The sequence below is a fragment of the Filicampus tigris genome, chromosome 5 (genome assembly GCF_054856515.1).
Source record: "Filicampus tigris isolate MCC_2025a chromosome 5, RoL_Ftig_1.0, whole genome shotgun sequence".
NCBI lineage: Eukaryota > Metazoa > Chordata > Actinopteri > Syngnathiformes > Syngnathidae > Filicampus > Filicampus tigris.
The window spans coordinates 19,852,319-19,865,838 of NC_141221.1; the positions used below are offsets into that span (position 1 = coordinate 19,852,319).

At 43.0% G+C, this 13,520-nt stretch overlaps 1 protein-coding gene across 2 annotated transcripts in view; it reads right to left on the reverse strand.

Annotated features, from left to right (window-relative positions):
- rimbp2b (RIMS binding protein 2b) overlaps positions 1–13,520 on the reverse strand; it is a 102,200-nt gene that overhangs the window by 26,171 nt on the left and 62,509 nt on the right. Inside the window, exons 6-14 of one of the 2 annotated variants that reach the window (XM_086029816.1) lie at positions 13,076–13,198; positions 11,295–11,399; positions 7,567–7,617; positions 7,301–7,321; positions 5,870–6,071; positions 4,379–4,527; positions 3,924–4,003; positions 2,656–2,765; positions 1,700–2,572 (exon numbers count right to left, since the gene is read on the reverse strand). In XM_086029816.1, coding sequence (XP_085885942.1) covers positions 1,700–2,572; positions 2,656–2,765; positions 3,924–4,003; positions 4,379–4,527; positions 5,870–6,071; positions 7,301–7,321; positions 7,567–7,617; positions 11,295–11,399; positions 13,076–13,198 — 1,714 coding nt within the window. The remainder of the gene's footprint in view (positions 1–1,699; positions 2,573–2,655; positions 2,766–3,923; positions 4,004–4,378; positions 4,528–5,869; positions 6,072–7,300; positions 7,322–7,566; positions 7,618–11,294; positions 11,400–13,075; positions 13,199–13,520) is intronic. The other variant, XM_086029817.1, reaches the window with a different exon arrangement.

Here is a 13,520-nt window from a genome sequence, read left to right on the forward strand (position 1 = left end):
CATGTACTCTGGAGTCAGAAGCACAAGATGATTAGATGCACTTAGCAGTGCTCGTCTGTATGAAGCTACACCGGAGGTGCCGACACATTTCCACCCACAGACAAAACACAGTCTGAGACCGGCGGCTACTGCTGTTCTATGACTTTATTTCAACTTGTGATATTTAAATTTCTTGTCAGAACAACAAATAGCTTCTCCAAGAGCACTAAATGGATTATTTTGCGCAGTTACTTCCATTAATCCCATCCACAGACACTGAATTTATGGCAAGAAACTTGAGGCTGCACTTACAAATAACACATTTTCATTTGCAAAAGTGCCAGTGCTAAAATTAATCCTGTAACCGTTTGAGGAAAACACACCGAGTTTGAAAGTCTACACATAGTTCGGCCAGACACTCCTCAATAAAAGTCGTTCACTGCATAGGGAGACTATTTTAACCGCCTCTAATTAAATTGTTCAATGGACGGATAATCTAATGAACTCTCAGCAGGTTTTCTCATCAGATACCAACAGAAAAAGCACAGCGTGACGCCTCTTACGATGACCCCATCTCTATTCATCATCTTGTCATTTCTGTGCAGCATCCTGATTTTCAATCAATTAAAGCCATGCCGCAGCCTCCCTCTCCTTACATCTCCAATAACTCCGCCTACACACACACACACACATCCCCGAATTCATTCATCTGATGCCTAATTGTCTGCTTTCATGTGTTGTATAATTTTAAACACTTGGTCCAATGAAAAAAATAATGAAAATCTATCCATCAATTTTCTATTCCACTTGTCCTCATTAGGGCCGCTGGTGACGTGGAGCCTTTCACAGCTGACTTTGGACCAGAGAAACCTTAGACTGGTCATCTGCCAAATGCAGGACACCTATTGACTAAAACATTTGCATTCACATTCACTCATACCGTATGTATAATAGGGTCTGATTTACGAAAGATGATGCATGCAAAAACAGGTACAAACGTGATTGGTCAGGCAAACAAATGCGGAAGCTTATCTACTAACAGGGCACATTCAAGTTTGTGTCTACCAATTATGCAAAAGTGCCAGACGTTTCCTTTTTCAGGTTATGACAGGAGTTTCTTCAAAGATATTAATTTAGTATGTACAATGAGATTCATCAAACCTGACATGAAGTGCGACATTTGCTTTTGCTTCTTTAAATATTGAGTCTGATAAGCAGGTGAAACCAGCACATAAAGCACAGCCAGTGAAACACATGACAGGCGACCATTAGCCCTTATCCACTTGTGCAAACATTTTTGGAACCCAAAAACAAATTAAAAACAAAAAATATCATGACATACTGCCTATTAACCAAGGGCTGAATTGGATCCAGCCACAAGAAGGTGTCATATCACCTGTCAAAACTCCTTTTAACTCGAAATGTTCGTTTTATGCATATTAATATCTTTTTTTAAAAATATTTAAAAGACCACAGTTTCAGTGACATGAATTTTTGTTTTTTTTTGCTTTGCTTTTCATGTAACGTGCACAGGAAGATTACAAGACTATACATTTCAAGCACAGCACAAACGGCAATGTGATTCAAACTACCATCCCAACTTGTTCAAAGTTATAGTACTATTATACAAAAAGTTGTGTTCGTGATAGATGAACAATTACTTGGGTATCCCGAATGTACGGTACGGTTGGTTTTATAGTGAATTCATTTGCAGGCTCACCTGCAGGTTGAGTGCAGAACTCCACAGAGATTTCCCTCTTGTCCCTCTGCTCAGTCGGAAGCTGCCAAGGCACCTGGTGCGTCTGTGCCACAACCTTCACTTTGTAAACCGTCATGGGCTTCAGGTTGAAGAATTGGTATTTATACCCCCCAGCCTTTATCATGTCGTACTCTGCGCCATTGAGGAAGAGGGTGTGACTGTAGTTGCTGTTGCTGGGCATCCAAGAGAGCTCAGCTGAGCCCTGCGTGATGTTGTCCACCCGCAGGTAATAAGGTGCCACCACCACATCTTTTCCCACCAGCAGTGTGCACCGGAGCTCGTCTGACAAGCCGCGCTCAGTAACGCTCTGCACGGAGATCCGGTAGGTGTTGGTTGCGAGATTGAGTTTCTCAATAAGGGACTTAGTCCTGCCCCCGTAGGGGACACTCATTCGTATCTCCTTATCCACCAAGACATTGTATCCACTGATGGAGCCCCAGCCGGGAGGAACCACAGGTGGGTCCCAGCCAATGATGATACTCTTAGCCAGTTGTTTAATCAGGTTGATGCGGCGAGGATAAGGCACAATATTTTCACCGACCTCGTCAATATTGACATCTAAGGTTCCCGTCCCATTGCTGGAGGAGCCCAGGAGGTCCACGCCCAGGCTGGCGCTGCTGTTTGGACAGCCGTGTTTACTGTCAGACAGCAAGCTGCCTAAACTTGTCTCGATCCCCCTGCTGACCCCCAGTCTCTGAGGTCCCAGGCTACTGTGGTTGAGGTTGCCAGGTTCTTTAGCTACTGAGTCCCTGTGTTGAACGGAGGTTGTCTCCTCCTGTATAAAATCCACAAAATTGGAGGGGACGAGCCCACGTTGGCCATCTAGGAGCTCTCCTGAAATACAAAACGGGAAAGAGACGGTTGGCAACGTGGGTACGGTTGAGAAAGTGGAGAATAAACTATATGAGGCACCAGACCTTCATAAAAGCCATCCTCATCCATTGTTCCGTAAACATAGAGGTACTTTCCCGCCACCAGGGGAAGCTCTGCTTCTGGATGTTCATTTGGCCCATCATAAGGATTGTAACTAGCACAAAAGCACAAAACAGAGAATCTTACCCTGTTTCACATAAATGGATTGGCCAAAACCACAATAACATTTCATGTAAAACGGTTAATTGATTTAACGATAAAATCACATAATTATCAATAAAGACACATCATGGGTGAAAAAAAGAACATTTTACCTATGCTATTACTGGCTTGCCAGGTCCAGTTATTAGTAATGTTTACAGTTTACAATGTGTTCCCGGCAGACACGTAAACCATATTTCAGCCCACTAGGAAAAAAAAATTGGAAAGACGCAACATGGGGTGGGGCGTTCAGTGTAATTTAACTGTCGTCACTTTGTGCCAGACTTGTTGCGCATTTTGTCATGTTTTGTCAAGTTTCTCGTGGTGACCTACTGTGTACTGAAGCTGTTTCGTCGTGTTCAAGCACGCCATATCTTGGCATGTGACGGTTTACAGACCTGTAAACATGATGGCATGCTTCAATCAACTTTGATCTGACACGGCTAAAATCGTATAAATCATGATCATATGTTCCAAAGCTGGCCAGCGTCCACGTTTAAACTCTCAAGGCCCTTGACAGAATGTGAAAAACATGTCAGACCTCGAGCAGAATGTGAGACGGGTGAGGGACCCCATCAGAACGTGACGGGCCGGTAGGGAACATATGGGCATCCATGGTAAATAGGGGACTCAAATGCACTGTGCCTTTGATACCGCGACTTGCAGATATATGCAGAAAAAAAATGGCCAAAATACCATGGCTCACTGTTATTCGGTCAAGCAGGGCTGCCGTGGCCACTGGGAACATATTGTAAATGTAGCATTAAGTGTTTGACAGGAATTTGTCCCGTTTGTGTTGTGGTGTTAAGCGATTGGCAAAGCAGAAATCTACTGTTTATTAGATTATATCCAAACAGCTAAAGTTAGACTACTCCTACAAATGTATTGCAAAAATTAAAGAACTAACGTTTTAATGAAGTCAATGAGATTTTATACATTGATACAGAGGCAGGCAGGCAGTAATGATGATGTGCTAACCATAATATTGTTTTCTTTGATTATGTTCCGTTTGTTTGTTTTTTCCTTGTACAATTGTCGGTCTTGCCTACGTTACTATGGCCCTATTGTTATCTGCAAAATCTCAGAATGTTTTTTTGTTTTTTAAACATACCTGTAGCGAGCTATACACAGACGGACCTTCCCCGTAAACCGTGGTTTAGACCTGGTGGTTGAACCGAGCTCTTTGTCCATCTAGAGAAGAAAAATGCAGTTCTTTGAAAGACATTTTCAGGTTTATTAAATAGGTCAATCAGTGGGTAATAAAGTAATAAAGAAAATAACTAAGCTGGATTGTTAAGGCTAAGCAGCCTTTACAACCCAGCAGGGGCTGCACACGCCTTTTCCAAAATATGGAAACTAGAACTACTGTGGAGATGCCAGTTTGCTGCGCTGGAATTGCACTGAATGTGGAATGCATATAAGGAAGGCAAACTAGTTTGAAGAATATCTTTCTCCCTGTGATTTAAAATAAAAAAAAAAAAACTCTTCCACGATGTCGCTCTCCTTTATTCACCATCTAGCGTCTACATGTAGCTGTACAATATTCAAGTGAACACTATCAAAAACCTCGGAGAGAAGAGTTCTTGCTGAACTGCTGCCTCGACTGCGAGTAAGGAATGTCGGCTTGACGGAGAGAAGCTCTGGTTTGTCTCCACTGGTCTGGAGTGGACGAATGAACTCCGATATCAAAGATCTGCTTGTCGGAGTCTCGCTACCTGTGGATCAATCAAAGCATGGCATCATGCCTCATATCCGAACAACAGAGCTGAAAACAAGACAGTAAAAAAATAATAAATTCCATTCAAGGTCGAAAGCTATACTAGAAATGTGTCAATTAGCCAATCAGACGCTGTATGGCATTTACATGACAGTGATTAAAAGTATACAGTTGCAACTTTTTTCCTTTACACTAATCTTCAAGTGGTCTTTATAAATGGAATTCAAATGGAATTTATAATTTGAATAAAAACTACAACTGAGATTTTATGTGATTTATGTCGTTTATTTAAGCACTACAGCACAACAACATAACCTAAATGATTCCCATTAATGCAACTGCTAATACAAGGTTTTCAAGCAACAAAATGTCCACATTTACAAGAGGTTCAGTGAAAAATTAAAACGTTGGATGCTTTACATTGTTTTTGCTTGACTTTGAGCACAGTATTTGCACATGCACTCTAAAAACAGTTGGGTTAATAATAACACAATTTTGGGTCAAAAATTGACCGATCGACTACTTGGGTCAATTTGACCCAACTTTCTGGGTTGTTTTTGCAGAAAACACCCCCAAAAATTGGTCTGTTCTGAACAAAACATCGCAAGAAGGTGGGTCAAATTGACCCATTTAGTGGATCGGTTCATTTTTTTACCTCAAATTGTGTTATTTTTAACACGGCTGTTTTTAGAGTGCAGCAGAGCTGGCTATTCCGTCTACGTGATGGACCGGTCCACCTATCCGTCACTGAGGGACGCCACTTTTGCTGACTGTTGACGAATGACGGGAAAAGTTTTAAAATAGCCGGATTAAGCATAGACGGAAACACCTTTCTTTAGTCCGCCATTCGTGTGCAGTCCGTCATTAGTCTATTTTTTGTGGTGATGCTTCGATGGCCACGGTGAGCGCGGCGATGAACAATAGTGAGTTGTTGTTGCTTGGGGAGCAGATTTGAATGAGGGACCAGGTTGGGAAGAAGCTTCCAAAGTGCAGCAGGGGGGTGGGGGGGGGGGTTGGTGCTACTGAAAGTTTAGTCGGACTCACCAACGGCAAGTGGTTTAAAATAAGAGGCGGACCGGCCTATAGTCAGGTACTATTTTCATCCACCCGGAAAAAAAGGCGAATGACGGACGACGGAAGGGTACCCACACAGCAGACGAATGACAAGTAATGGACGCTCAATTTTTAGTAAAATGACCAGCTCTGGAGTGCAGTATGATCGCCCTTCACAAAGAAACCCCTTTTACAAAAGACCTAAAAATATGCCCCCCAAGTCTACCTGTTTTAGATTAACCTTCCTTTTTTTTCTGATCATAATAATGATCATATCTGAATCCCACCTTTGCCTATGGGGGCTGCCAATCCATTTAGGAGCTGGGACAGAGATTTGTTGGGAGAAGCAGGAGATTCACACACTGTCAAAGGTTCAGTGCTGAGGATGTCAAACCCCGCTTGCAGACGAAACTTCTCCAGCTCTTTGGACAGCAGGTTGAACTGCTCGCTCTGATTCCGACATTTCTCCTCCAGCTCACGCACTTTGGCCTGATGGCGGTGAGGGCAAAGAGGAGTGGTATGAGTCACAAACAAAAATATTAGGAAAGGACAGAGGGAACAATTGGATTGGAAACACAACAAATGACAAGTAAAAAAAAATCCACAGGTTGGAAGACACCGAATAATCACATGCTGAAGAGCACAACACTGTATGCAGGTACGTACATTTTGCCACAATATGTGCAGTACAGACAAAATGGGTGTTACTGCTGCTGTCTAACAACATTTCAATATAATATGCATACTGTATGTGGAAAAAAAGTTAAATCATTCTTTTTAAATCAAATGACAAACAAATGGCAAACCATTCTTATTGTACTTCACAATGGGAAAGCAAAAAAAAAAAAAAAACTATGTGAAGCAGATGTGTTGTGAATGCTATTTTAACCACCATGTATTTTGTTGTTGTTGACCATACAGTGATGCTACTGAGGTAGTTCCATGCTTGCTGTTATATACAGTACCAACATTTCCATGGAAAGATAAGTACTTCACACCAACATACACCTGTGGTGAATAGGCACGAGACAACACATGCACGTGCAATAGTCATTGATCATATGCATCGTTATTATATAACTGAGTGGTTGGTTTATAGGCTTTCACTTTGACCAGGCACTTCATTAGATACACCATAAGAATCTGATAAGATCCCCCAATAATCAAATTCTTTTTCCAAAAAAGATGCTGTCATCCTGATATCGATTCAGCTTATTAGGTGGGCAAAATGTTTGGATACAGCTGCCAGAATGATGCAGTGTACCGAATGTTGCGGCATGTGAGGTGATTGACGTCAGCCGACCATTTTTTTACTTGATGCATGCTATGAAAGTTTTATTTGTCAAATCTTTTCATCAAATATTAAGGTAGATGGGCTGAATATTTCTCTGTGATCAATGCAAAAAGAAGTCTTGTTTATAGTGTCAGTCATTTTTCAGAGCCTTGTGTGTGAGTGTGCTTTGATGGGGGGAAGAATGCGAAGTGGGTGGGCAGAAATGGCCCCAGAGAGGTATCTCACAAAACCAAAATCCTCTGAAATATAACAATTATATGTGTTTATGTAGACTTTACTGTTCTAAAAGTATGGTTGGATTGCGCATTTATTTCGGCACTAGCTGTAATGTTGAGCCACAAAGAACAAAGAATAAACTGAAGTGCCTCCACTAATAGCACAGGAGAAGATGTTAAAATATCCAGGACATCAATAGATGAAATACCTGCATGCTGTCCAAGTGGTTCTAAGCATCAATGCACACAGAGTAAAAGAAAAAAAAGAGAGAGAGAGAAAAGGAATCAGTCATGCACATAATAAAACAAATCGACCATTAACCTAAATGTTAAAAAAAACAATGAGCACAAGTAGGATGACTGTTTGCTAGTTGACCAATACAGTGGGTGAACAGAGCCTATCCCGCAGGAATTTATGAGAACTACACAAAGAACAGACTGACACAAAGCCCCGCCCCTCAGTCCAGAAGCTCACCTCTAAAAGATGGACAGCGCCCTCATGTTCCTTTTTAGCCTCAACCTGAGCCTGGAACACACATGTATAGTGCTTGAGATCAGGTCAACATGATGAGTTAGTTTTCTAGTCTTTGGTGCTGAGGGAAAAAAAATGACAGCCAATTCGTTGCAACAATTTTTTACTTTCTCTGTATCACATAGCATTACCGTCATTCTTGATGCTATTACTTGGGGTTTCACCACACAGTATTCACAAAATGAAGTACCTGTATGTTTTCTTTGGGATTGATTAATGTAAAAATACATAGAACAAGTCCACGCAATCCATGCAAGTTCAAAAATACATTCACTAACCATAATGTTAGGCACACTTGTAAAGTAAAGTATAACAACATAACACTTTTTCCAAGAATATAATATAATAATATGTATACATCTTCATCTATATAAAAATGCCAAATTTGTGATACAGATCTTACAGGCTCTTATTAGACCTAAGAAGGTTTCAATGAGTTTACTAGGTTCTCAATTTCTCTGGTCAGAATAAACCAACGGGTTTTTGAACTCAGTCTATTTTCAAACTGGAAATGTGTTCATGAATGAAAACAGGAAGGAAGCTTGCTGTATATGTGAAACACAGCTAATAAACATCCATGGTTTAATTTTGTAGACCACTTATCATGTTCAGGGTCATGGAGAGTTGAAAGCCTTTTCTAGGTGACTTCAGGTAAAAGGCAGATTACATAACAGACACATAGAGTAAAGAGAAAGACAACCATTCACACTCAAAGTCACTGATTGGGAATTAAACTAAGGATGCACCGAAATTAAAAATCTGGACCAAAATCAAAAACGAAAAAAAAAAAATGTTTCAAAAGAAAGAAATTGTAAGACTGTACCTTGAAAATACCATCCCCCAACTTCACATTAAAAAAAAAAAGGACTGGATCATTTTCTTCACTTTGCACGGATGTGTGTCTACAGCTGTGTTCATACAGGTCGATTCTGATTTTTTTTTTTTTGTTGTTTGGGGATGGGGGGTGTTCAATGGGTTATGTAGCCTCTGAATGTTTATTTGTCAGTGTGAACAGTACAATTCCGTTTTGTTCAAACCCGACCCAGGCCTCTTTCGTATGTGGATATAAATTGGATATGTATCCGATGCGACTGCAGTCTGGTTGCTCAGGTCACGCTCATCCAACCTATACGTCGTCAAAAGGAGATAAATGCCCCATATATTGGACAAAACAGACAGGCGCCTTAAGCAAATGCAGACAAACAAACAGAAAACAGTCAGTGGCTAAAAGAAGGCGCTTTCGAATTGTGTTTTGTGTGCATGCGTGTCACTTCACCAATGCGTTCCGTTCACATTACAAATCACATTTGTTGTTGCAATTTGGCTCTGGGCTCATTTCTCCGCAAAGGTGCGAGTAAGTCACATAAGTGCAAGTCACAAATAAGTCTCAGGTTGTAACCTCCATTTTCTCAGGCAAGTCCCAAGTCACTGTGGAGAATAATCAAGCAAGTCGCCACCAAAGTCAAGCCAAGTAATTACTTCGGTCAAGCAAGTTGTAAGTTATAGAATTTTGCTCCGTAAAACATACGTTGGTAGTGATAAAATGGATGTTGTGATGACGCAAGCATGTGCCGACAGCCCGCTGAGCTGAGCAAAGTTTCTACCTTGACATGGAGAATTCCATCACCAGTATGCAACATAATTGGTTGATTTGCCATATGGGATGGGTCAAACTCAATTTGCTTTGTTGCCACAGCCAAACTGCACACGGGTCATTTGCTACCATTCCAAGCTTTTGGTTCAGGCTGAACTCCAATTCAATTACTTTGTTCACACCTGACCAAAGACGACACCAAGGGGACAACAAACTAAACTTCAATTACAACAGATTAAATGTTCCATTTTTTTTTTCGAGGTTGGAGTTATTCCGTTTTTCGGAGCATAGTTGACCCTTTGCATTCCAGCACCCTTTGGCTGAATATAAAAACCATGTGCCTGACAGCACTTCCCAATGCACACTTGTTAATACACGTTGCTGAAGGCCGGTTGGTCTTGATACATGGGACTAAACATTTTCCGGATGTTTAATTCTGCTGCGCTTTACTTTTTCTATGTATCTAAGAGAAACAAAAAGGTTCTACGATTACATACTAGCCATGACAACGGATTTAGCTGTGGTTTCTATTTCTTCTGTAATGGTAACAAGAGCAAATCAGTAAACATGTTGTTCTGGCCGTTGAAGCCTTAAAGAAGGTCATTTGTCAACAAAAATTATCCCTGACAAAACTGGATTTGTGTTGTCGGTGGTGTTGTGCTCGTGTAGCCAAGCAAATGATGGGGTAGTTGCAAAAAAATCAGCTGTTAATGAATAATGAGTCAGAAAAGAACATTTCTTTTCAGAACAGGGAACATCTGCTGAGAGAAAATATGAAAGCGTACGTTGACTTAACACTTTCATAAATCTATTTTGCAGGCAATTAATTTAAGAGAATGCAGAGCGTCTGAAGGCAGATAAAGCAGTAATGAGCTTCCGCTAATGACAGAAAACGCTGCCTGCAAGTGGCCGGCTGTGAAGTCAGCGCAGCACTAGAGCAGCAACACTGAGCTGCACACAGAAAGAATTGGTGCCAATTCTTATCACGTTCACACTATCAACAATCTCAGCCTTTGCTCCACTCGCTTTGACATTAAAGTCGGCTCCAGTGCACAAAAAAGAAAGGCCAAGTACCAAAAGGGCCTTGGCCAGCACTTTTGTATAAGCAGGGCTCTAAAAGGTGTCATAACTACTTTGCAATTGGGAATGTGTGATTTGCTTGTTTGTGACAGACAAGAGTGCTTCTGAAATGTTATGCTGCATTCACACCAAATCCGTTGAGGGCGTTTCTGGCGCGGATGATGTGTTTGGAGCGGTGGGACGCGGAGCGAAGCACCGAAAATCCGCCCATTCGTCCATTCGGCACGGCAGAAAACAAATTAACCTTTTTCCCTGTTCGTCTCGCGGCAGCCAATCAGCATCGGGGAGTCACTACTTCGTCACACGCAGCGTCCTGTACACTCGGCGGGTCTTGTGTGGAAGCGCAAAATAGAGGAAAAGATTATCGAGCCACATGGCACAGCCAGCTACCAGTAGAGGGACAAGAAAAAAGAGAGCAGGCTTGAAGAACCGTGAGCGAGGAGCTCATACCACGTGTTTTTACTTTCTTTCGTTTTTTTCACAGCTGTTGAACGTGACCAAGACGGCAATATTGTTTGCATTAGCTTTAGCACAATGTCGGCCACTTGATTGCGATGTCGAAACCTTTTTTATTTTGTTTTACCGGTCGTCATCTACTACCAAGCCAAGCCCCTCCCCTCTCCGATGCGCGCGAATGAAGCGGCTGCGGCATTCAGGTTTCAAATTTCCCGCGGTCAAACGCCACCGAATAACGCGGAGCGGAACGCTCATCCGCGATCGGTGTGAACGTAGCATTACAGGAAGGATTAGGCAGGGAAGAGAGAGCTGAGGGATTGGGTCACAGTGACCAGCTCTAGTAGTGCCAGGGATGACAAATGGTTGGAAAGATGCCTCGTGAGAGGACTCTTTCAGTTGACTTTCTCTCTTATTGTCATGCGGCGCAGCCTCGGAGAGCAGAAAAGCTTGTTGAACCCCATCACTAACGCGGACTGAGCGAACAAGAACACCCGCCAAGAACTTTGCAGCTTTTACCTTTGAACGACCTGACTTCTCTTACCTTCTGAAGCAGGTCAATCTCCTGCTGCTTTGCATTGAGTACAGCCAAGGCCTGCTCATGCTCCAACTCGAGCTGCTGCCTCCGCTCCGCAGCCTCGCGCATATGCTGTGCGCAGGGGATGAGAGGTTGGGGGACCAGGGAGGGAGGGAGATTGCGTGGGGAGGGCATAAAGACGGCTAATGTTAGTGGTACTAAGAGCCAATACAAAGTGCATCCCCGGTCTTCACTATGCATTCCACTCAATACAAGTGTTACATGCCCACCCGCATCACGCACACGCACACGCACAAGCTGGTTAACAGTGTAAAGTGCACCGAGCTAATTGACACCCTGAAGGATGAGCGCAACATAGACTACAGACTGCAGTTCGCTCATAAATTTAGGTGTGAATGCTGAGAGATGCTGTTTCCAAGCCAGAATGCCAAAAGAAAATCATTAAGGGTGATCATGTTTGATTAATACAGCACGTCGGCCTGCAAGAAGTAGAAGGATGACGGCAGAGCAATCTTTTTGATGCCATGCTGCGGCATCCTCGTCGCGACATTTCCTTTCTGTCCATAAACGTGTGCTTTGCCTTAATGTCGAAAAAGTCCAGAATCATGGAAGTGAAACCCTACAACGTATGAGCCGAGAAAAGCAGCAGCTCACTCGCCCTGAATAAGAAGCGCATTTTGCTCTTAGACTGAGAGATGACACTGCTGTTGAGCAGGGGAGCAAAAAGAAGCGGCTGCTTATCTACAATGGCATTAGTGTAAATGCTTGTCTAAGACTATTGCTGATGGTACTCCAGAGGTTCACATAGCTGACTTGTGCAGCTGGCGGGCTTTCTCAATGACCCTGTGAGCCACTAGCAATCGGTCCGTGGTGTGGGACACCTTTCGCCCAAGAAATCTCATCTCTCAGCATTCCCGCCGTTTATCACAGCAACCACTGCGTGACAACAGTCCATACCGAGTGATCGGCAGCAGTAATCGGATCAATATTTACACCAAGGTACAGATGGATGCGGATCGAAAAAAAAAACAGCAAGTATGCTTCCCCTTTTAGGTAACACAATGCCTGTCAGAAGTCTCATTACTGGCAGTATAAGTTGTATCTTCAGAGCGGAGTTGGGTTACATGAAAAGGGTGAGCAAATTCCAAAGTGCGCCTCCTTGTCTGTGATCATCCATGACTTCAATACAAAGCACTGAATGGAGCTCAATCAGTACACCTGCTGTCATCCATTCATATGCCCCGTCCAGTGAACGTTTGTGACACTATAAAGTGAAAGAAGCCAATGACACATGCGTGCCAGGAGAAGAAGCTCAAGGACAATGTGTGTGCCGGTGACATTGTCATCATGGGGGTGACCCGGTCTTGCTATTCCACTCCGCCTCATGCATCAATCGCATTCCGCACAGCTGTGGTCCGATAGCCAGGTGAGCATTCAAACGTATGTACGCATCGAACCAATGGAGAAGCATTCAGAAGGGGCTGAACAACGCTGCTTCCTGGAAAGACACACCTGTGATACCTTTTAATTCTAGCGGGGGAGAGGGGATGGGGAAAGCATGAAATATTGGAAGAGAAGCGAGAAACGGCCAGCTTCTACTCTTTCACCGCTCCCGGTCAGACATTCCAGCACGACACTAGGAGGCAACAGACACGTCAGGGACATTAGACGACGAGTACAGCATAAGACAGCCAGAAGGAGGTCGTTTAGCACGTGAAGGAGTGGTGTTCTCTTCAATTGGGAACCTGAAGAAGATCCGCTCGTAGCCACTGAGCTGCTTTTCTCACCTTGAGCACCTGCTCTAGGTTCTCCAGTTTGCCTTGGAGCTGGTTTCTCTCCCACAGGGCTAAATCTCTCTCCTGCGTCACAGCACCGAGCGTATCTTTGAGTTGGGCATACTCAGACTTCACCTGTGCACACAAAACAAGGAGACAACAAACACTGCTCTCGTCGGTTTTGTTCCTAGATCCTAATTTGGAAGTGCTGTAAAAATGCATTTGTCAACATTTGATCAAAAATGCCATCCAACATATTTCAAGAGCAAAGCATATTTTAACCCAGACACTTGAACGCACAACCTGTCTACAAATAGCCTTACACAAAACACTGATTGCGTTTGAATTTTGCACCGTTGTGAATCCAACATTGAGTAGTCCGGGACGTACGCCGCCTCTCGCTCTAGGTCAGCAGACTACAAAATAAATGGATGACTGTTTGCGCACACTCAAATGT